The sequence below is a fragment of the Dermacentor albipictus genome, chromosome 7 (assembly GCF_038994185.2).
Source record: "Dermacentor albipictus isolate Rhodes 1998 colony chromosome 7, USDA_Dalb.pri_finalv2, whole genome shotgun sequence".
In the NCBI taxonomy this organism is placed as follows: domain Eukaryota; kingdom Metazoa; phylum Arthropoda; class Arachnida; order Ixodida; family Ixodidae; genus Dermacentor; species Dermacentor albipictus.
Genome location: NC_091827.1, coordinates 121,105,195 through 121,127,395, shown reverse-complemented (window position 1 = coordinate 121,127,395; position 22,201 = coordinate 121,105,195). Strand labels below are relative to the sequence as shown.

The 22,201-nt window shown below is 46.6% G+C and overlaps 1 protein-coding gene across 8 annotated transcripts in view; it reads right to left on the bottom strand.

Moving 5' to 3' along the window:
* LOC139048130 (uncharacterized) overlaps positions 1 to 22,201 on the bottom strand; it is a 424,803-nt gene that overhangs the window by 303,682 nt on the left and 98,920 nt on the right. Inside the window, exons 1-2 of one of the 8 annotated variants that reach the window (XM_070522641.1) lie at positions 15,315 to 15,409; positions 13,570 to 13,665 (exon numbers count right to left, since the gene is read on the bottom strand). In XM_070522641.1, the coding sequence (XP_070378742.1) occupies positions 13,570 to 13,611 (42 nt within the window). In that variant the 5' untranslated portion in view covers positions 13,612 to 13,665; positions 15,315 to 15,409. Of the gene's footprint in view, positions 1 to 13,569; positions 13,666 to 15,314; positions 15,410 to 22,201 lie in introns of those variants that run through there. The other 7 variants (XM_070522642.1, XM_070522635.1, XM_070522636.1 and 4 more) reach the window with 7 other exon arrangements.

The following is a 22,201-nucleotide window of genomic DNA, read 5'->3' as shown; positions in this document are numbered from 1 at the left end:
GGTTTGACATGCGATCACGTGTCAACATCGGAGGCCATGGTAAATTCGTGCCTTTTGTGCCACCGAAGCCCCGAAGTGCTCTGGCGTATACCTTCACATGTAGGTAAACGAATGTATCTTGTTCAGAACATCACGCGAGTAGACAGCTCTTGTGATGCATCACAATCGTTTGAGAAGCGTCACAGTAGAGCATTTTCTACATGCGGAGTGGTGTTTTTATTTGCAGGTTTCCCTTCAGTAGGAAAGCCCTGGACAGGCGGACCCGCGCACCGGAATTGCACTGCCGAATCCACAAGCAAGTCATGGATTCTGTTTAATTGTTGCACTTTGAACAATCATGCTTCTACAAAGACCACAGCAGAAAAACAGCCTGATGCCGAGTATTTCTGTGCCAGGAAGAAATCAAAGGCCAGTGCCTAATACGGACGAAATAGAGTGCATTAACCCACATAATAATAGCGTAGGCGTTTTATTAACTCTGCAATGTTTTCAACACTTCCTTGCGTGCCATTACATGTGGCATATCTTTTCTGGCCACAAATGTGTGCAGCGAATCTATTTGCATGATCGACTCCGGGCCTGCGGGACCGTTCACTTGCACTTGCTGCCGAGTCTTTTACATGTATTAATAAACTGCAGATATGCACCTGAGATCCCTACGAGCATTTCCAAATTTCAATTATTTTAGGCAACACGCACATTATGCAAAACCGACATATAAGCTCAAATACCACTAAGCAGCTGGGACACATTTTTGTTGAGTATACTCGCAGGTAAAATAAGTGGATCATGTGGACAGCTTCAGCCCATTTTTCTTAAATCAGTGTGTACAAGGGGTATGCAAAAATAACTTTTCTCTCACACACCGATTATTTTGCTGTATAAGCAAAGAACCCACTACGTTAGTGTAACGTATGTTGTACATCACACTAACGTGTGCTTTAATTTACCAAGTGAAATGTTTTACTGGTAGGGCTCATTCAGTCAAATCACACTGCAAGCTGCGTTCATCAATCTTCTATTGGATTTTGCAAATGTTTTATGAAACATATTTCTCTATTATGCAGATGTGCGATGACAAGCACTTCACTGTGTTGCAAAGTTAAAATTTCAGCTCTACATTAAAGAATACATTTGTAGTCAGAAACAACAAGCAAAAATGGTGAATGCGTAGTATCAGAAGCCCAAGGTAGAGAAGTTATGTGAAGTGTCGAATGATTTTAAGGAAAGAATGCTATTTGATTATGCAAGACTCTTTCGTGAAGGTCAAGTAAGTCGATATAGGCAGAATTCTCTGCAAAATTATGCGAGTAATGAATTAGCAAACATTGAGCCTGGAAATGCGTTGTTTTTCTGGAAAACAAAAGCTAATGATTGTCATTACATGGGTCACTTTAGCATCATGAGACTATGTGCTTGATAAATTCAGAAACAAATCAATAAAGAAGCCACGCAAAATAAAAAAAACAGTTTAATGATGCTGTCTCCACACTGGGATAAATAAAAAGTAACGGATCACATCTAATGTGGACATATCAGACACCTTGTGAAACACTAAAGGAAAAATGCAATTTCGAGCTATGGCACTTGCCGCATAGATGTAGAGGGGGGGAGGGGGGTGGCTTGCACTGCATTTAGAAATTCAAAACATTCATGCAGACAAGGATGATTCTTTAAATTTTTGGCTACCACTTCAAATGTCTCCACCACTTCAAATGCTGCACGTAGCCATACTAAGGATCTCACAGCAACACCTGCAGGTAAAAAGCAAAAGCAGTCCAAGTGCTGTTGTATTCTGGACACTAGCTTTGAAAACTTTTAGGGAAAAACAATGCAAGAAGCAGACATAAGAACTACATTTATTTCCATAATCCCCCATTTGAATGGTCTTTTCTTTTCGCTTAGACAATGCCTACGCCTAGCCACAGCAGCTCCCCCATGCAGGCTCCGCAAGCCAAGAGGCCGTGGAGGCATATGCAGGTAAGAGGCAAGAAGCAATAGCACTGGTATCGACATTCATCTAATTTCTTTCTTTTTCTTACGTTTAAACAGCCAGTACAACTCGAACAGCTTCCTTGGCTGCGGGTGTGTCACCCTAGTCGCCACGGAATCATTTAAGGGAAAGCGACAAGCAATGTGAACGGCCACTTCTCCATGTAAACGATACTCTTTCTCTCGGATGACTCCTACGCCTCACCCTGCCAGCTGACCTGTGCAGACTCCACCAAATAAGATGCCGCGGAGGCACGTGTAGGTTAGAGGCAAGAAGCACTAGTGTTGACATTCACCCAATTTCTATATTTTTCTTACGCGGAGGTAGCCAGCACACCTCGAACAGCCACCTTGACTGCGGGTGTGTCAGCAGATTCCTGTTGTACATATGCTCATAAGAAACTTCAGTAACCTTGAACTTGATAATAAACTTGAAGGCAAATGGTACATTGATGCATTGCTTTTTTGAACATTTAGTGTACATATACAACATATATTTTACTTTGCAGTGCTACAGAGCGTATTTTGAAGCTCCCCTCTATACTTCTCACCTTTAATTACATATGTGTTGTGTGGCCCTCAATGCAGTTCATTTTGTACCAGCTGCTGTGCCTGTGTTTTGCACACTGGATTAAGCTTGTGATATCCACATGTGCAAAAGGCCTATACTTCTTTCACATACACAAAATAAGATTATACGTACTTTTCAGTATTCCAATAAAAAATAAAGGTAAACGATCCCATCGTGGAATTCTGTTCATTACAGCAATTGCTATGACAGTTATTGACAAGTTGACAACTTGAACTGGTCAATCCGTCATGGGAAGGAATTGTATGTATACATATAGAAAAAAATGGGTATGTGTGTAGTTTGTAGGGTTGGGTGTATAGGATTAGGGCGGTACGAAAAAAGGTACCAACACCGTCCCCTAGAACCATTCCTTTAAGGCACCGTAACAAAGGGTATTATGCATAAAGTTTATACAACTAACTCTGATATTGCCACGTACGCCTGTCGACGCTAGCTACATATGTCATGGCTCGCATTCGCGACTGCACCGTGTGCCCTCCATAATATTCTGGTTCATCCTGCTCACTGCACCGGTGCAAAAGAAAGATCATGGGCGCAGGTGCCTTCCGTGCGAACACTCCTTGGGCTACACCTGCCTCGGCGGCCCCAGCCTACGTACCGTTCTCCTTCGAGCTTTGATTCCCCCACTGTCCCTTGGGTGCCCTGTAGTTCCTGCGCCGCGTAATTTAATATAATCTGAGGTGCTCTCCTGGGACTTCTGTTTGTAGCTTACATGTGTCCTACAGCTGAATCAGTGCTTGTAAAAAAAGACCCCGATCTATTGTCGCGACGACAAAAGCACCCCGCAACGAAAAAAGCGCCCAGCGCCTTCTGCAACATAACGCGCCCGTGCGAAGAGAATTACGGAACGCCAACGAGGAATTCAGGAGCTTTAAGCTCCTAACACGTAACATCATCGAATGACACTCCTGCAACTGGCGTCACCGCTGAAAACCGCATACCGCCGGAACTTTCAAGACGATCATCCTTCGGTTGCATAACTGCCACCTGCACGGCCAACATCGACCAAACCTACACCATCCCGCAACGTAGAATAAAGAATCAACTTATAAAGCCCAAACACACGGCTGCACGCACACCACATCACTACACTACAAGCGAGACACCATGCTGCTACGTTGCTAAGGTTGCCAGATTAAAACTGACTACTTCCGGCAAGTCTAGCAAGCGTCTCAGGAGTTGGCTGTGATGTTATTGGGTGCAGGATCATTCCAGAAAGAGACAGAAGCGGCACGCAGACGCACAAACACACATCAGACTTGTATTGCACGTACTTAACACACTGAAACGGCACACACACGCGACAGTTCCCAAAAATGCATGCTATATATATATATATATATATATATATATATATATATATATATATATATATATATATATATATATATATATTTGTTAGGTTTTGTTAGGTGTTAGACGCCAAAGGTCACTTTGGCGTCTCTCGCACCTACGACCGGATTCGTTCGCCGGTGCTTTTTTTTGGCCAGGCCTTGACAGCTCCGTCGTGACATACGTTGCGGTGCGTGCGAAATTCCAGCACCGAAAACGCCATCGACGCTCCCTGCCGGCTGCCTTCAACCGCTCGACATTCCTGCGCAGCCGTTCCTTCACGTTGGCTTGGACTTACTTGGCCCTTTCCGTCTGTCCACGTGTGGCAACAAGTGGGTCGCTGTGGCGACAGATTAGGCTACGCGCTACACCATCATCAGAGCGTTTCCAGCAAGCTTAGCCGCAGATGTCGCCGATTTTCTTTTACGCGACGTCATTCTGCAGCATGTTACTCCACACCAAGTGCTTATTGACTGTGGTCGGACATTTATTTCGCTGACATCCTGCATCGCAGTCATCACCGACATCCTGCAGTCATGCTCAACCAAGCACAAACTGACTACGTCGTACCTTCCACAGACTAATGACCTCATGGAGCGTCCGAGTAGCACCCTAACAGACATGCTAGCAAAGTATGTCTCGTTCGACCATACTGATTGGGACCTTGCCCTACCCTATGTCACTTTTGCATATAATTCTTCGCGTCACGACTCTGGCGGTTATTCACAGTTCTTTCTGTTGTTCGGCCGAGAACCCAAATTTCCACTGCACGCATCCCTTCCATCCGCCGCAGCAAAGACCAGCGAGTATGCACTTGACGCCATCACCAGGGCAGCCCAAGCACGCGAAATTGTCCGCGCTCGCCTCATGACCTTCCAAGAGAAGCAACGCTGTTTGTACGATTGCCAACACAGAGACGTCCACTTTTCGCCTGGATCTCTCGTACTTCTGTTGTCCCCGAATCGTCACGTTGGTCTGGCAGACAAACTGCTGTCTCGGTACACCAGCTCATATTGGGTGCTCCGTGCCGTGACTCCAGTTAAGCACGATATCGCCCCAGTCGGCACCAGTGTCTCATCTGACCCGAATTCCACTGACGTTGTGCACGTCGCAGGTCTCAAACCATACTACTCTCATGTTATCACCGATATTTAGACACACCGGGACGGTACTTCTGCTGCCGGGGATAATGATGCATGTATATTGCATAATTCTTGTGGACGATGCACGCGGGCGTCCCGACGAAGACCACGAAGGCTTTCTGGCTCTACAGCTGTCAGCTGAACTGGCCAGCGCTGCAGTTATCCTTTATATACTTTGTAAATAGTCTGCAGTTATTAATCCTTCATTCGCGTAACAATATTATTTTCTAAGCGTCTGCCTCGCCTGAACCCATTTTGCAGTTCCCCCAGCGCACCATTTTTAACCGCCTACTTCAACAGTTCCAATTTTATGGCTTGCTTCGCCATTCTATATATGGCCAAGGTTTCTGTAGCCGACCAGTATGAGCTCGCCTTGTCCTTATCACATTTACCTTTGCAGATGAGGTTAACCTTGCCTTTTCTTCGTTCTAATCATTTGCTCTATGCCATTAGTGAGCAGTGCCCTGTTTTTAAACCGAGTTTTAAACCGAGGGTTTTGATTAGCTGTGTTCGAATTTCATCGGGTCCTGCTACCGCATTATTAGAAGCATTTCCTTCTGACTTTTTTCAATGAAAGCATACTATGCTAAGTTTTGATCTCTCAGGCTTCTCTGTTGTTGTTGAACCTGTTTGAGTCTGAACTTCACTTTCTTTCCCACTGATGTTGCCCCTAGTAACGTCTGTGATGTACCGCAGCGCATTGTCTCCTTCGCAGATGTTAGCATCTCTTATAGCCATTTGCGAATCTTTAAAAGGAGCTCCGAGTGCTCATGTAGCGGCTCGACTATCGCATCCAAATAGGGCTCACGTGGAGGTAGCACGTGAATAGAGCGAGCTAGTGCGCTCCACCTGAGCGGCCGCCATGTCGGCCGCTCCTGAGATCCCGCTGCAACAAGGCTGGCTGGCCTAAATAAGCTGTGGCTACGGCGGCTACCTCTTCTCGCCGCCTCCCTACAAAGTGATGACAAACATTCGCGCTATCTCAAGGCAAGTCCCGACCTGCTAGACGGTCTACTTTTGGAGCTCCGTCTTTTACAGTTTCGGGCATCTATAAGAGCCTACGGCAGGTCGCCATTTCGCACTACGGTATCCCTGAGGCTGTGCCTCACTCACAACATACGCTGCCGGTGCTGCCTGGCACATCTTTCCCGGACTGCGTGAAACCGACTCTACCAACGACGACACCACCTACATACTTTACTTGGACTCCTTTACCTGCGCTTTAACTTTGAAATTTAATTCAATTGCGCATCGCACCAGCACAGGTCTTTGTAGCGGCATGACTATCGCATCCAAAGCCGCCGAAGAAGAGGGCTTGCGTGCACGTAGCCCGTCAATAGAGCGAGCTACCACGCTGAACCTGAGCGGCCAGGTGTCGGCCGCTCCCGAGATCCCGCTGCACCGTGGCTGGCCGGTCTAAAAAAACCGAGCCTGTGGCGGCTATGTCTACGCGCCGCCTCCCACAAAGTGGTGACCCGCACGACCGAGCCCAGCCTTGCCCCACTGTCATTTCGTTCCAGAATCTTTTAGGGGTGTCTTTGTCTCTTTTGCGAATGTTATGAGCCCCGCATTCACTTGCGCAAATAATTTTTTCTTGCACGAGCGCAATCGCCGCCCTTTTCTTTTCTCTGGATTTGTTCCAAGTAGAACCCCTTCTTCGCGTAATCGCAACCTTTTAAAGTCGTTATTACGCGTCCGGCGTTCAGCGCTCACTCATACCTTGCCTTTCATTCTTTACAAAGTTATTCCTAGGAATTTTGAGATTGACAGCTCAAAACGAATGTCATGTAAAAATAAAACACCGACAGAACATAACATTTATGTTAGATCTTCTCAGACTGAAATATTAAAAGTGCAAAACAATAACAGGAGATCCACCCCCGCTAGAGGACGTGTTTCTACCAGAAAGCTCGCCTTCGCGAGTAGCGTTCGCCGCCAGCGTTTCCCAGTAAACAGTACAGATACATAAGCTGCCGTTGCCGGGAAGCATGAAAAGCCGTCAGGGATCTTTGCATGCTATCGCTTTACGCGTACTCCAATTTTTTTCGCTTCTCAATGATCCTTAGACGCCTGCTTACTCTCTTGTATAGCTCGCTTTATTTCATTGTTCCACCACTTGCATGATTTCCTCTTTCCAATTCAAAATTTGTTTCTTGCCGTTTCTGTCTTATTTCAGGCTGCATACCGTCTACAGGGTCCTTATGCTTCTAGACTGCTGTAGGGAAACCTTCCATTTTCTTTTCTATGTATGTAGCAATCTCCGGTACTTGATCTTCATTGATATTAAAAATTCTGCTACTATTGATTTGTATTTCGCGTTAGTATCTTTCTCAAACTTTAATGTCAAACGTTTATGAGTGCTACCCAGGCTATTTTTTTCCATGTTTCGATGATTATCATTTGGTCTAGTAGTTTCTCGGCCATTTTTGAGACTAAAGCGTAGTCAATACATGGCTGCCTGATTCCGCATTGCCACGCCACCTGTCCATATTTATTCTCCCCGTTAACTCCTCACACAGATCCAGCACTACAGAACCGTTGTAATCGGTATATCTGTCTACATCATTCATTTGCGCGTTGATATCTCCCACTAATATCACACGGCCCGATTTCTTGAACTCATTAATATTCCTTCGAAGGCAATCAATCAATTCATTATTTTTATCTGAGCTATCACTACCTGCCCATATATAAGCTACACCCAGCCATGTAATTTTGTCTTGCCATGTGGCACTAATGCATAAATGCTCCTTACATGTCTCTCTTACCCTTTGCCACTTCAAACCTCGCCTAATTAGGGTGCCTACGCTTCGGCCTTTCGTTGACCCACTCATTCTGTTGCACGCTTCCCATACAAAATTGTCGATAACAGGCGGCTGCTCCAAATCTCGTAGATATGTTTCGGTCAAAGCGTACACGCTAATTGCTTCGTCATTAAGCTGCGTTTGAATCTCCAGCCATTTTTCCAGCTTACGACTTATCTGCATGTTTGCGCAACAAATTTTACCTTCCTTATTCTTATCCTTTCTGCGCCTTTTCCAAACTCCTCGTGGTGTAATATCAGACTTTACTCGTCTGTCGCTACAGTCAATACGTATTGTTTCTTCATAATTGCCTGAGGCCTGCCTAAAAAAGCTACTGCCAGCGAAACGACGTGCAACCGGTGTTGCTACAGCTTCGCTAAAATGTTTCCCGTCACGCACAAAACCGCCTTCGCGGCCTTCTCGGTGCACTTCTTGCTTCATGTCAAATACCGCAATATTTATTGCCTTGGCTAGAGTTCAAATTTCCCCGTTTAATGTAAGCACTGCCCTTTCAATTGCGTACCCCTGCTTTCAACCGCTCGCATCGAGCACACTACGATTTTTACATAAAAACATTCCGCAGGTCGGTGGCCCTTTTCGCGATTTGCTTCGCGAAGCCTGCCCCACGTCCTTGCAGTACTTAAATCGCTCAGCCCACTATCGCCTACTGGGTGCTTCTCCGCTGTGTCCCACATGTGTTTCTTGGCTTTTGCTATCATTTCCCTAATCATATTTTCCCAAAAGCGCGCTAACGTGGACTTATTCGCCCGTACCTACCCTCTCTGTTATCGCCGGTTCAACTTTATGCATGTTGGAATCCCGAACAATCACAACTTGACGTTTTCCTCCTGCTCGCCGCCGAATGCTAAACCCGAGACCGTGACGCCCTCGCTTCTTGTCTTCTTCCGCGGCCGGCTCATCCCTCCGTGACCACCACTGACGTTCCCGCCACTGCTTTCGGGCGCGGTGGTTTCGGCTTGACTGGCTGTTCCCGCTTCGGAGCCAGCGCCGTTCGCGGTGCTCGCATTGAAGCGTTCACCATTGCTTTGTGCAATGCTAGCATCAGCGTCATGTCTACATTGGCCAGCTTTTCTTCGACTTCCTTCCTCTGCTTCTGTTCGCTCTTGAGTTCCTTTTCTAGCTTTCCAGCCCGCTTAGCTAAATTAACCTTCTGCTGCTCTAGACACTCTCGCCGCGACTCGCATCCGACAGATAAAAGCTGCACTCCGCAGCGACAGCGGCGACACCCGTCGGTAAAAGGCATTGCAATTCCGGTTTCGCTCTCAAAGAACAAAAAATATTCTTTGAAACTATGCGTGTATCTTATTTTGTAAGCTATTTATTCTATGCTACTTATAAGCCATTTTCTGAGCTTACAGGTGGTTTCGGTGGGACACTATTCGCATGAACATCAGGTGAGATGTAATTAAATGGCAGGGGTGAGCAGGGGTGGGGCGGGGGGGGGGGGGGGGAACTGGGTGTAACTAAGTATAACGGATAAATGAATTTGATTTCTTTTTTTGCACTTTTATTTGTAAAATAGAGCGGCCCTTTCTAACTGTAAGATATCCTGAGTTGCGAATTTGTCTGTTTTTTTTATACACCGAGAGAGACAAAATTTTGGTATCTATTTTCAAGAAGTTCACAATGCGCATATGTCTTAACTGGTGTCCTCACGCAAATTGTAAATATCTCGGCCAAACTGCAGATATAGAAGAACTTGCATATAAGCTTTTTAAGCATAGGGAAGTATAGACGAAACCAAGAAATTTCACATATATAGAGTTACACGGCAGCCTTAAATTTCCAAGTGTGAAAACGCTTTCTCGCTTTCTTCGCGTGGTGTCGCGAGTGCAGCAGGAGCGGACCTAGTTTTTGCCTTCTTTTTTTGGAGAACGGATCAGCGAACCAGATTTACTATTGACCTCCACAGAGGCACACATTTACTGTTGACTTCCAGCTTCCTCAGTCTGACAAGGAAGGGGGGTTCGTGGTTTTCTCAGGAAGTGTGTTTAACGACAAGGCACAGCAACCTGTAAAAAAGAACTTTGTCCTAGTCAAAGAAAAGGCAACAAGACTCAAGAAACAAGCTATAGCACTTTGCTCAGAATTTAACCTTTCGAAGTTAGTCGAAGCGATAAGTGAATGCAAGGGTGTTTCATTAGGACTATTTTTCACAGCAAAATCGCACAAGGAAGGGGTTCCATTCCGCGCCATGGTAATCGAGAGAGGTTCTTGGCAGCAGTTGCCAGTTGCTTTTAAAGAACTTGAAATCTTTGCAACTGCATGATCCTCTCACGACGAAAAGCTCTAGAGATGAAATTCAATTCCTGAAAGGAAATGCCTCTATCGCATACGCTTTTTCTTTAGGCGTAGTTGATTTGTTTTACTCAGTGCCTCAACAGGAAACGTATGCCTCTGTTAGGGATTGAATTGACCGGAACAGACCAGTAGATTTTCAGAATCTAGTGGTTATGCCTATTGATAATTTTATGATTTTATTGGAATTTTATTTAAAGTTTACTTTTATTTCTCTTAACGACGGCTTGTACGTTCACCGGCAAGGAATTCGCATTGGTTCCTGCGTCGCTCCTCTGCTGTGTGACATTTTTTTGGCGTCAATTGGCCGCGACCTGCACATTTCCTTTGACGATAGGTTCCATCCTAAGGCTTTTAGATATGTCGATGATTTTTTAAATTAATCGATAAAGTGACCATGATTTAACCGTTCACCAGTGCATAACGAGGTCTTGGGGTTTTTAGACTACATTGGAAGGGCATGCTTTTTACACATGAAATCTCTTCCCATGGCGTTCAGCAGTTTTTAGATCTGTTTTTAATTTTTGACAAAAACCACGCCTTTTGGCAGTATAGCCCACCTGCCCAGAAGGAAGTGCCGCCTTACGATTCGGCACATTCAAAGTTAGTTAGAAGAGCAATAGCCGCTCTTTGCCTGGAATCTGCTCTCCTGAAGTCGTGCCCTCTCGGGTTGCAGGCTATCTTTGAGAAACAATTCGTGAGGCTACACACAGCCGGCTACTCGACCTCGGTCGTAAGGGCGGTGGCAAAAGCATTGCTCAAGAAGGTGAAGCGAAAAAAGCATATGCATAGCCCTGACCAAAAAGGATGCAAACCCGCAATGGTGCCATAAATCCACAAACTTCCCCACAACTTGAAGTCGCTACTAGGTTTGCTGTGCCAGTTGTTTTCTCGGCGCCACGCAAGTTGGCTGGACTGTGTCTGCGCATAAGCCGAGTTGATAAAAAGCCAGGATGCCAGAAAAACCACACAAGACCGTACGTGAAATGTGCGGTGAGTGTTATATACGAGATACCGCTGAAATGTGGGAAGTCTGTGTCAATGACCGGGCCCGGGAGCATCCATTGTCTATAATTAACACAAAGGTAATGCGCATTTACCTGCGCATTTCATGGTTTGCTTGGCAAGCAGACATCAGACACTATTGCGTGAGATTAAGATAATTGCCAGGAATGGTGATACGTTAGCAAAAAAACTCTTGGAGGCATATCACATATAAGAAAGAGGCACTAGTTGTATTAGTGATACGTCTGTTTTTCTGTTTGACAACGAGATGCAGCTGTTCAACACGTTACTGTAATCGCTCTAGGCACCACTGATGTACGCATGCGCATTTGTTGATTCTCCCTGCTCTGCTGTAAGAATAAATTCAGTTCAAGTTCAGCGCTCGACATATCGTTTCTTGCTTGCCCCCCTTGGTCTATACTTGGTCGTTAGTGCAACAATGTATTCATTAAGTTTCTTAGCAACCTCCCTGCTCTCCTAAGCCTAAGATCACGTATTACCTGACGGCATCACGCAAAAAAGGATGTTCCACATCCGTCCACTATGGTTCCGAGTGGCACTGGCTAACACTCCTAGGGCGAGATCTAGTAAACATAGCTGCCAAAGTTAGTGGACGAATTCATCGCTGTCAGCGTAGCACAATCGGTAGTGCAACGCACTTAGCCTATACGTTTATCCCTCCGTTTCTCTTTCGAGCCCAGCAGGGACTTCTCAATAAAATTGTTTGATCTCTCACTCATGAGTGTAGCTTTACGAGTAACAACTAGCTACTCCTAATTAAATAGTCTTCGTAACAATATTGTTGCGTGTGGAAAGACACAGACAGAAGAGGCTATTTACAGGCTATTTACACTGGAGCCAGGCAGCCAGGCCGACACTCACTCGCGCCAAGCGCACCGGCCAACTTCGTCGTTCTCGCGGCGGCTCGTCTCTTGAGCATCGCTCGATGATATCGTAATAATATCAAACAAGGAAGAAATTCTGGGCCAGTTGCAGCTTGCGTCGCACATTAAGTGGATGGCTACCCAGGCTGAAAGCTGCCTAGACAGCGTGTATGGCCAGCTTTCTTGGTCCTTTATTCTCGGCGCTATTTTTCTCTTATGCCGACGGATGTGCTATGCAAGGATATTGAAACAAAACTTGCAGGGCGCTGAAGTTTCGCCTTTAATAGTGCAGCGCGATAGAATTCAATGACCCCTGACTGCTTCTCCCGCTTCCAGGCAACTGCAGCTTATGCAACCGTAATGTTTACTGGGAAACGCTGGCGGGAAACGCTGTGCACAAAAACAAGCTTTCTGGTAGAAACGTGGCCGCTTGCGTGGGCCCATCCCGGAGGTAGTGCACAGCCGCGCCAATAATTACATCATTGTCAGGTTTCTGTTATTGTTTCATACTTTTAATATTTAAGTGTGAGTAGATTTAACATTAAAGACATGCGCTGTCAGTGTTTTGTTTTATTACATTTGTTTCTGGGTTGTCATTCTCAAAATGCTGAGGACTAACTTTGTCAAGAATGTAAGACAGGTATGAGCAAATTTAGTAATAGAATTGTGTGACAATAATAGCCGTATACGCCTCACCTCATAAAGTCGGCCTGGTATACACGTATACCGAAATATGTACAACATTTTTTGCTCATGGACAACGCTGCCGACACCGACACCGGATTTACTGCGACACGGGGCCCCTGACGCTGTCCCGTTAAACAGGTGCCATGGCAGTTATCGCGAAGTGATGTATGGTTTTTCGTTTCTTGATTTGCAACAGTTTCTAAGTGCTGTCAACGCACCTAGTATTGTTTGATTCCCAGGCTTCCAAGAACGTTTTTGATAACGTTTCTGAACGATAACGTTTCTGATAATGTCATACCAGTATGACATGCATCCGAACAAAAATTTGTACTTCTGTTTATACAGTTATTTCTCTCGTTCTCAGTACTTAGTTTTACTACATTTTTTTATATTTCGGCCCAAAGAGCACGTGCGTATCAGCATCTAGCGCCTGTCCAATTGGTTACTTCCCTTCTTTATTTCCTAAAGTGAATCCAGTTAAAACTAGTAAAAAAATGTAATGCTTAAAAAATCAGGGATGTCTTCTACTGCATCTGTACACGTAAATAGTTGATGCATACTTTGGTGCCATATTCTTCCTCCCCGTTACAGCATCTTTGTTATGTTAGGAAAATGATGTGTGTAGACTAAATGCATACACAAAACACAGGGTACTGTCACTTTCCTGGTATGGTTTGTGTATTCCTTGCAAAATTTGTGTCGTGTAATATTTCCACAGTTCGAAAACCTCTAGTCCGGCAACGCGCCTAATTGCCCTCGGTTATAGGGAAACTCGGGTAGAGCAGAGCGAAGTGATGATGTTTCCGTCTCACCTTGAGCGTCTCTGACAAAACCGTGATGGTGAGAAGGGCCATGTTCTCCAGGTTTTCCCATTCCTTGGGACAATGGAGCCGCACTGGAGCTGGCTGCTGAAAGTTAAAAAAATATTGTTTGTGTCACCTTCGTAGTCATATTATTCTGCCCACACAACATAGCTACGGCTTCGCCAAGTGTCTCGAAGACATTTTGATTAGTTGACGTGACGTCGCAGAAAAGATATGGTGCTAAGCATGTCAATTGCCAACTGCAACTAAATTTTGAACCGCGTAAAAAGCCTAGTTGAATAAAGTGTATATGTAGAGGACCTGCATGCAAAAGCTAACGTTTGAAATACAAGTGAAAGCATTACGAAAAGCTCGCGAAAATTGCCCTTTCAAGTACCTAAACAGAAAAAGAAAAGCACCATGGCTTGCCGGAAGTGACGCATCAGTGACCTAGAATGCGAAGCCCACAAGAATAATTGCAGAGATTCGGCGGCATCGACGGCTACACGTGCCACGTTGAAAAATTTAAATCGGAGGCAGCTTGCTCGGAGCTACGTCATAGGCGCTAAATACCAGGTGCATGTGTCGTCTGCTAAACGGCTGTGTAGTGGCCGCGAACAAGAAAATCATGTAATTACCAGCCATCCGTGGCTATGCCAAGATTGCTGCAGTGGTACCTACTACTCATCTATAACAACTTTTGCCAAAGCAAAATTTTGTGGCAGTCGGCCTTTGATTAACAGTCCTAAAAACTGGCCAAGCTCTTCTCTTTACCCGTCTGACGGAACCATGCCCGACTTCCCGGGCATCTCCGGAAATAAGCCCCTGCCGTACTTCAGTGCAGAGCATGCGGACTTCCGCGGAAACAAGTTTTCTTCCCTCACAGCTACACGGCGCTTCTTCCAGTGATGTCAGTATTCGTCGAACGCCGTCGTTTCAATGAGAACACGAGCGGCGCCACCATTCACATGGCTCACGTTGGGTGCCTATGTTTTCTTCATGTGTGTAACCGGTTGCCGCTGTGTGCTAAATGCTCAAGTAATCATTTGTTTTTGCATCTGCGCACCAAATTCTCTGATATGATCACATTGATCAGCGTTGCAACAAGGAACGTCACCGAAGCCAACGTTTCGCCGGGGAGACTTGTATTCTCTGGCTGCTACGACATTCCTTGTTTAACGACTATTAATCCCTTCAAGCCTCCATTGTCCTGTGAACCTCTATCTCACGTTGTTAACTGTTCGCACAACCCGCCGTGGTTGCTCAGTGGCTATGGTGTTAGGCTGCTGAGCACGAGGTCGCGGGATCGAATCCCGGCCACGGCGGCCGCATTTCGATGGAGGCGAAATGCGAAAACACCCGTGTACTTAGATTTAGGTGCACGTTAAAGAACCCCAGATGGTCGAAATTTCCGGAGTCCTCCACTACGGCGTGCCTCATAATCAGAAAGTGGTTTTGGCACGTAAAAGCTCATAATTTCATTTTAATTTTAAAATGTTCGCACATCCTAGTGCTATTTACGCTGCTGTTATGCCGTGGTGACGTTGATAAGAGGCATGTCATATTGTTCTCTGCTGTGCACTGCGTAAGTGCTAATTTATGCACATTGTTTCACGCAGCTTGCTGCAACTTCGGCCATTTCTAGCGCTCTATATTATAACAATATACGCCGAATTGGCGCTTCAGCACTGGGGCATTACATGCGTTACTCGTTGGCAAACAGACTCCGCCAGATTGCTTGTAAAACTGCTTACCCATTGTTTCGATGTCGTTCGGAATATCGTTTGAGCCTGCAACTCGCTCTACACCATGGACGATTCTACACCATGCTCGCTTCTTTTTCTTCTTCTCACAAAAATTGCTGCGTAATCACAATGTTGATGTGGCTAAGCAGCTGATCCTGGTTCCTTCCATCGTGGCACATACCACGAGGGGGAGTCAATGAATGACCTTATCCCCTCCTTAAATCCCCTCTGCAATGTACAACCGTACCTTGAAGGTATTATAAATAAATAAAAAAAGATACACGCAGGCAACTTCAGAAACTGAAAACCAATGTAAGGCAAGAGAAGGCAGCGGGCGCTCACATGTGAGTACATAAGTGGCTAGGCGTCAATTTAGAAAAAAATGTATTGTCTCGAAGCACTTTGAGCAGTAAGCGTTCGCGACTGGAACGTCGGAGCAGCGAGAGGTAGTGTAGCCGATCAAGCACCGAAACAAGGTTGTTCTTTCTCGTCTTCGTTGCCTCTCTCCTAGCCACAGCCCCACTGCTCCTTATTTTACAGTACAGTTATCTCCCTCGCGGAAAAGGAAGCCGTGCCGGCGACCTACGGGTAGGACAGCACAGGCGGATCATAGTAGGGCTTGAGACGCTAGGAAAGCACAATTTCGCGTCCTCGACGGCGATGATCCAAAGGTAGCTCGAGGGGTTCCATAATGTAGTTGACTGGAGAGGTTTGCTTGATCACGCGGTATGGGTCTCGGTATTTCGACGCGAGTTTCGCTGACAGTCCAGGAGTAGAGACTGGAAACCAAAGCCACACTAGCGAGCCAGGAGCGTAGCATACAGGAGCCTTGGAAGTTTCTCGATGGTGCTTCTGGTGTTGCTGGTCTTCTGACGTAACTATACGGGAAAGCTTGCGACACTCTTTAGCGTGTGCAGCAGCTTCGGATAGGGTGATTGTTTCCGTGGAGTCAGGGCGGTACGGAAGGATAGTATCCATTGTGGAAAAAGGTTCGCGTATAGCCAGGCATTCCTTTTCTGTGAAAGAACAGTTCGGTTCAGGTTTAGTGAGCGCACGACTGGCGAAAGCAATGACGTACTCGTCGAAGCCAGCCTTTCTCTGAGCGATAGCGGCCCCAACGCCAATGCCACTGGCATCCGTGTGTATTTCAGTTGGAGCACTTGGGTCGAAATGGCGCAGGATTGGTGGTGACGTCATGAGACGACGCAGCTTCGTGAAGGCGGCATCGCAATCCGGTGACCAGGTTGAGAGGTTGTGGCCACTACGAAGAAGCTGCGTTAACGGTGCTATTATGGTGGCAAAATTGCGGATGACATGGCGAAAGTATGACGCTAACCCAATGAAGCTGCGCAGTTCCTTCAAGGTCGCTGGTCGGGGAAACTGGGCAACAGCTTGTAGTTTCGCCGGATCAGGGAGTACACCTTCTTTCGACACGACATGGCCGAGGATGACCAACTGCCAGGCAGCGAAGCGACACTTCTTCAAGTTAAGCTGGAGGCCAGCTTCGGCGATGCACTTTAGGACGCCTTCAAGTCGAAGTAAGTGGGATGGAAAGTCCGGTGAAAAGATAACGATGTCGTCCAGATAACACAGGCATATCTGCCATTTGAGGCCGCGCAAGGTGTTGTCCATCATTCTTTCAAATGTGGCAGGCGCGTTACACAGGCCAAATGGCATCACGGTGAATTCGAACAAACCGTCAGGCGTGATGAAGGCCGTTTTCGGACGGCCTGACTCAGTCACTGGCACTTGCCAGTACCCGGGTCGTAAGTCTAAAGAAAAGTAGAATTCGGCACCTTGGAGGCAGTCTAGCGCATCGTCAATACGGGGTAGCGGATAAACGTCCTTGCGCGTGATCTTTTTAAGTCGCCGGTAGTCCACGCAAAAGCGAATTGCGCCATCTTTCTTTTTTACCAGCACTACAGGAGAAGCGCATGCACCGTGCGAAGGTTGTATGACGCTGCGTTGGAGAATGTCTGCAACTTGCTCAGCGACCCCGCTACGCTCCGTGGCGGATACACGATGCGGCCTGTGGCGTAAAGGTGCATGGTTGCCGGTGTCGATGTGATGGACAACAGTGGAAGTACGACCTAAGCGAGATTGTTGTAGGTCGACTGACGTGCGAAAGTGGTTTAGAAGATGGACGATGTGGGCGTGCTGCGCTGGAGTGAGGTTGAGATCAATACATTGGTAAAATGTTGGGTCTCACGGCGGCGTGGGAGGAGAAACTTGAAGGGCCAGAGCGTCAACCGGAGGAGACGCCGGGTCGTCAGGCACATCGTAAAGGAAGCTTGGTTCGATTTCGTCGGCATAACCAAGACACTCATTGTGGAGCAGGCTAGCAGGGCAAACAAACAGGTTCGATACATAAAGTGCGCTGGATCCTTGACTAATGGCAAGAAGGGCAAAAGGAAGCAAGAAAGGATGACGGTGAGCAACAACTTTAGACGGCGTGAAAAGAACTGTGGAGTCGGAAAACCCAACGCAGGAAACGGGTACAAGTGCGGCAGAGTATGGAGGAATCTCGGTGTCGGCGGCGACGAACACACGACCGGAAGCGTCATCAGTATCTTCAAAAACGTTAGTGCCGAATGGCGATAGTGCGAGTTCAGCACGGGCACAATCTATAACGGCATGATGAGAGGACAGAAAGTCCCATCCTAAAATCATGGCATGAGAGCAGCGAGGCAGAACAACTCAACATGGTATAAAGCGCCGCTTATAACAACACGCACGGTACACTTCCCTAAGGCTTCAATTGGCGCAGCGTTTGCTGTACGTGATGAAACAGCTGAGTATGTCGTCGCGACTTTTCTAAGGGTAAGACGAATCTGGTTCGAAATCACTGATATTGCTGCTCCCGTGACTACAAGCGCACGAACGGCAATGTCTTCTGCATAAACTTCAAGGATGTTCGCAGGAAATACATGAGGTCTTGGGGAGTTCGCTGAGATCGCAGTTCGTACGTCCGGAACTGCGGTCCTTAGTTTTCCTCTCGGATAGCTTCAGGGCGACGGATAAGTGGCGACAGAGAACGCCGACGCGGAGACGGAGACCGACGGTATTGAAGGGTCGGGGAGGTTTCGAAGGTCTGAGCGGCAGTCGCGGAACGGGACGGAGAGTCGAAACCGTTGCTTTGTGCCCTCGGAGAACCCGAAGAATACCATCCACGCCGGCGGCAAGGCCGTGCCACATGCCCAGAGGCAGGCCGCGCGAATAGCAGATAGGCCGATTGTCATGGGTGTGCCATGGATTGAGAACAATTGAGAAATATTGGCGAGTTGCGCGCACGGGCTGCTGTGGCAACCAGTAGCTGCTTGAAGGGGTAGGCGCATATGTTGCAGCTGCTTGCAGAGGTGAGGAAAAGGCGCTGGTAAGTCTGGATTGAATACCTGCAGACGGAGGCCTTGGATTCGCGACTACGGCAGCGTACGTAAGTGGCACAGGCGTAGGAGGCGGTTGATGAGCAAGTGGTACTGCGTTAGCGACTTCTTGTATCACCTGACGGACATCGGGAGACAAGCGCGGCTGCCAGGCAGGACTGTCTGGTAGAAGAGACAGTTGGCGTGCCAATTCTTCTCGTACAAATTGCTTGATTTTGTCGCAACTTTCTGAACTGCAAGGAGTAGGAGTTACACCATCACTCAGAGCTGAAAGCACGACGTCCGGTGCGAGAGCTCGGCGCGTAAGAAGCCGTTGTTTGCGCAGCGCCTCATAGCTCTGGCAAAGCGTTATGAGGTCGTTGACCATCTGAGGATTCTTTGCCAAGAGCGTTTCGAAAGCGCCATCTTCTATGCTTTTCAAGATCTTCTTGACCTTGTCACCTTCGGTCATATCTGGGTTGATACGCCGGCAAATGTCAACTACATCTTCAATGTAGCTCGTAAAAGTTTCGCCCTTTTGTTGGGCACGACAGCGAAGCTGTTGTTCAGCCCGAAGTTTGCGCACAGCAGGGCGACCGAAGACTTCTTGAAGTGCCGTTCGGAATGCTGTCCAGGTGGAAAAGTCAGCCTCATGGTTGCGTAACCAAAGGTGGGCGACCCCGGAAAGATAGAATGGTACGTAACCAAGCTTGTCAGCTTCAGACCATTTGTTGTGGGCATGCACTCGGTTGTACGATGACAGCCAGTGTTCTACGTCATGATTGTCAGTGCCATTGAATATGGGAGGATCCCGTTCGCGTGGCGCACCAGGACAGAGGACCGGAGGCGGTGCCATGGGTGGCGTGGTAGGACTACTCTCCTCAGGCATGGGAGATGCGACAGGGATCGTGCGGCTTCGGAGCTCCAGGTTTGCAAAACTTTCAGCACCTCCACCAAATGTCCCGAAGCACTTTGAGCAGTAAGCGTTCGCGACTAGAACTTCGGAGCAGTGAGAGGTAGTGTAACAGATCGAGCACCAAAACAAGGTTTTTCTTTCTCGTCGTCGTTGCCTCTCTCCTAGCCACAGTGTGAGTGGTTTTAAAGGGGAAAAGGAAGATATAAGTACAGCGCTGTTACTGCCTCTCGTGCGAGGGCACCTCCACGGCGCTGTACGGGTGAGGGGAAAGGGCCCCACTGCTCCTTATTTTACAATACAGTATATATATAAACGGCAACTAACACGTTATAATAATTAGAGAAACAAGCAATCTATGTGCACAAGGCCTTATTAAGTTTATGCATGTTGACGTTCAAATTAGTTAAAGGATTTTTATGATACAAAAAGTGAAAAAGGAACGTAACTTAGCGCTTATTCAGTACAGCACAATGTTAAAGAAAGTCGTACAGCTAGCGCAGCCACCAAGCGCAAAAAACAACAACAATAATTACTTTTAAAAATTATGGGGCTTTACGTGCCCAAAACCACTTTCTGATTATGAGGCACGCCGTAGTGGGGGACTCCGGAAATTTAGACCACGTGGGGTTCGTTATCGTGCACCTAAATCTAAGTACACGGGTGTTTTCGCATTTCGCCCCCATCGAAATGCGGCCGCCGTGGCCGGGATTCGATCCCGCGACCTCGTGCTCAACAGCCCAACACCATAGCCACTGAGCAACCACGGCGGGTCAACATTTACTTTGTCTGGAAGTAGTTCTAGCAGCTGAATAAGGACAGAAGATCTGTTTTTCGTAAGGCTAAGTTGTTGAGTAAAGACGAAAGCATACGTTGAAGTATTTGTTGACCATAATTCGTTCTTGAGTGCGGAATGGTTCTTTGTTCAGCTGTCTTTGTGTCCATAGGCTGCAACATATTCATGCATACGAGCTATATATCGAGTACCATTTACCACGTGCTTGATTTCTTTGCGATATGTCGGTGCCAACGGATGTTGCAAGATATTTCAGATTCCAAGTAGATTAGATGTTGCGTACAATGGTTGAGTAGGAGCATCATGCGGCTTTATACAAATGAACCATATTAGTTTACTTTTCTGCATGATATATAGACATTGTAAGTACATTAGTTTTTCATACCGTGCCCAACACTACACAGTGTCATTGCTACACAGCCATTAATTTAAAAGACTTAAGAATGGAGCGTTCTAAATTATTATTTTTATTTTGCACGGAAGGTATTTAAGGCAGTAAGTACACTGCGCCTACGACTTGGTGCAGTTTTCCGGCGAGTAAGTTGCAATGGGTGTTCCACGTCATATGCTCATCAAAGAAGAGTTCTTATTGTTCTCATAATTTCAATTTCTGAGCCCTTTAAATGAATCTTATTCTGGTGGAATTTTCTCATTTTAGCTAGAAACAATACTGCTTTAGTTTTGTTTGCATTATTTTAAGGACATTTTCAACAGACCATTGGTAGACTTCCCTTAGAAGAAAGTTGCCTGTCGTTATGAGGCTGTGTGCATCGTTTGACTTAATAGCAAAATGGTGTCGTCCGCATAGATGACATACTATGCGTTACGATCAAGGTTAAATAAGTCATTTAAGTGGAAAAGAAAAAGAAGGGGCCCCAAATTGCTTCCTTGTGGAACGTAAACCTTGCCTGGCCAGACATGTGATACAACGTTAGGTTGCACTAGCGGATTTCTGTGTTTCAAGCACGACGATATTGGGTCTATAGCTATGCTCCGTATACGTTAAGCAGTAAATTCTTGCAACACTAAAGCATGATTGATACTGTAAATGCCTTACTGAAATCTTGAAATACTCCTAGGGCTAAAAATGCTTTTCCAGGTTGTTCATAATGCATGCATCAGAGCTATGGCGCGGCGGTTGGTGCCGCGTCGCATTGGTAAAGCGTCTGCGACACGACACCGTCGCAAAAGGCCTCTCAACAAATTCATTCTGTTGCGGCGTGCACCTCAAATGGCGCACACTCCCAACCAGAGCCTCCCACAGAGGAAGACGCCATGGATTTTTCTTAATCCTTAACTTCCCCTAGCTCCTATGGTTCATGGTGTTTGCGATAGCAGAGCCACGTTAATTTGTTGCCTTCTAATTTTGAAAGCTTCTTCTTTGGCTTAAGCAAGCGGCCGTGAAAAATATGTTAACAAATGCGTTCTTTTACGTGCACCAACACCTAATGAACGGGCACTGTTACATTTTTCTCCCGTAGAAATTAGGCCGTAGTGATCGAACCCCCAAGCTTGCGTTTCGCAGCCCATAGCTGCTGAGCAGTCGTGGTGGGTGCAGCACATGTGCATTTCGATGGCGGAAATAATAGTTGGGGAAATAGGTATGAGTACTTCTGGAATGCTTCAATGACCTGGACAGGAAGTTTCTATAAATAAGGACGTTGGCTTTGCTCCTTGCAATGAAACACATCGCTTGGCATGTTGCAGCGCGGACAGCCGCGCTTTGTACATATAGAATGCGCGGCAAAGCGTATAGTCGGCGCCATTTTCCAGGAGTTAAAGAAATAGTGTATTTTGCATAAGATTTTAACTGAAACTGAGTTCA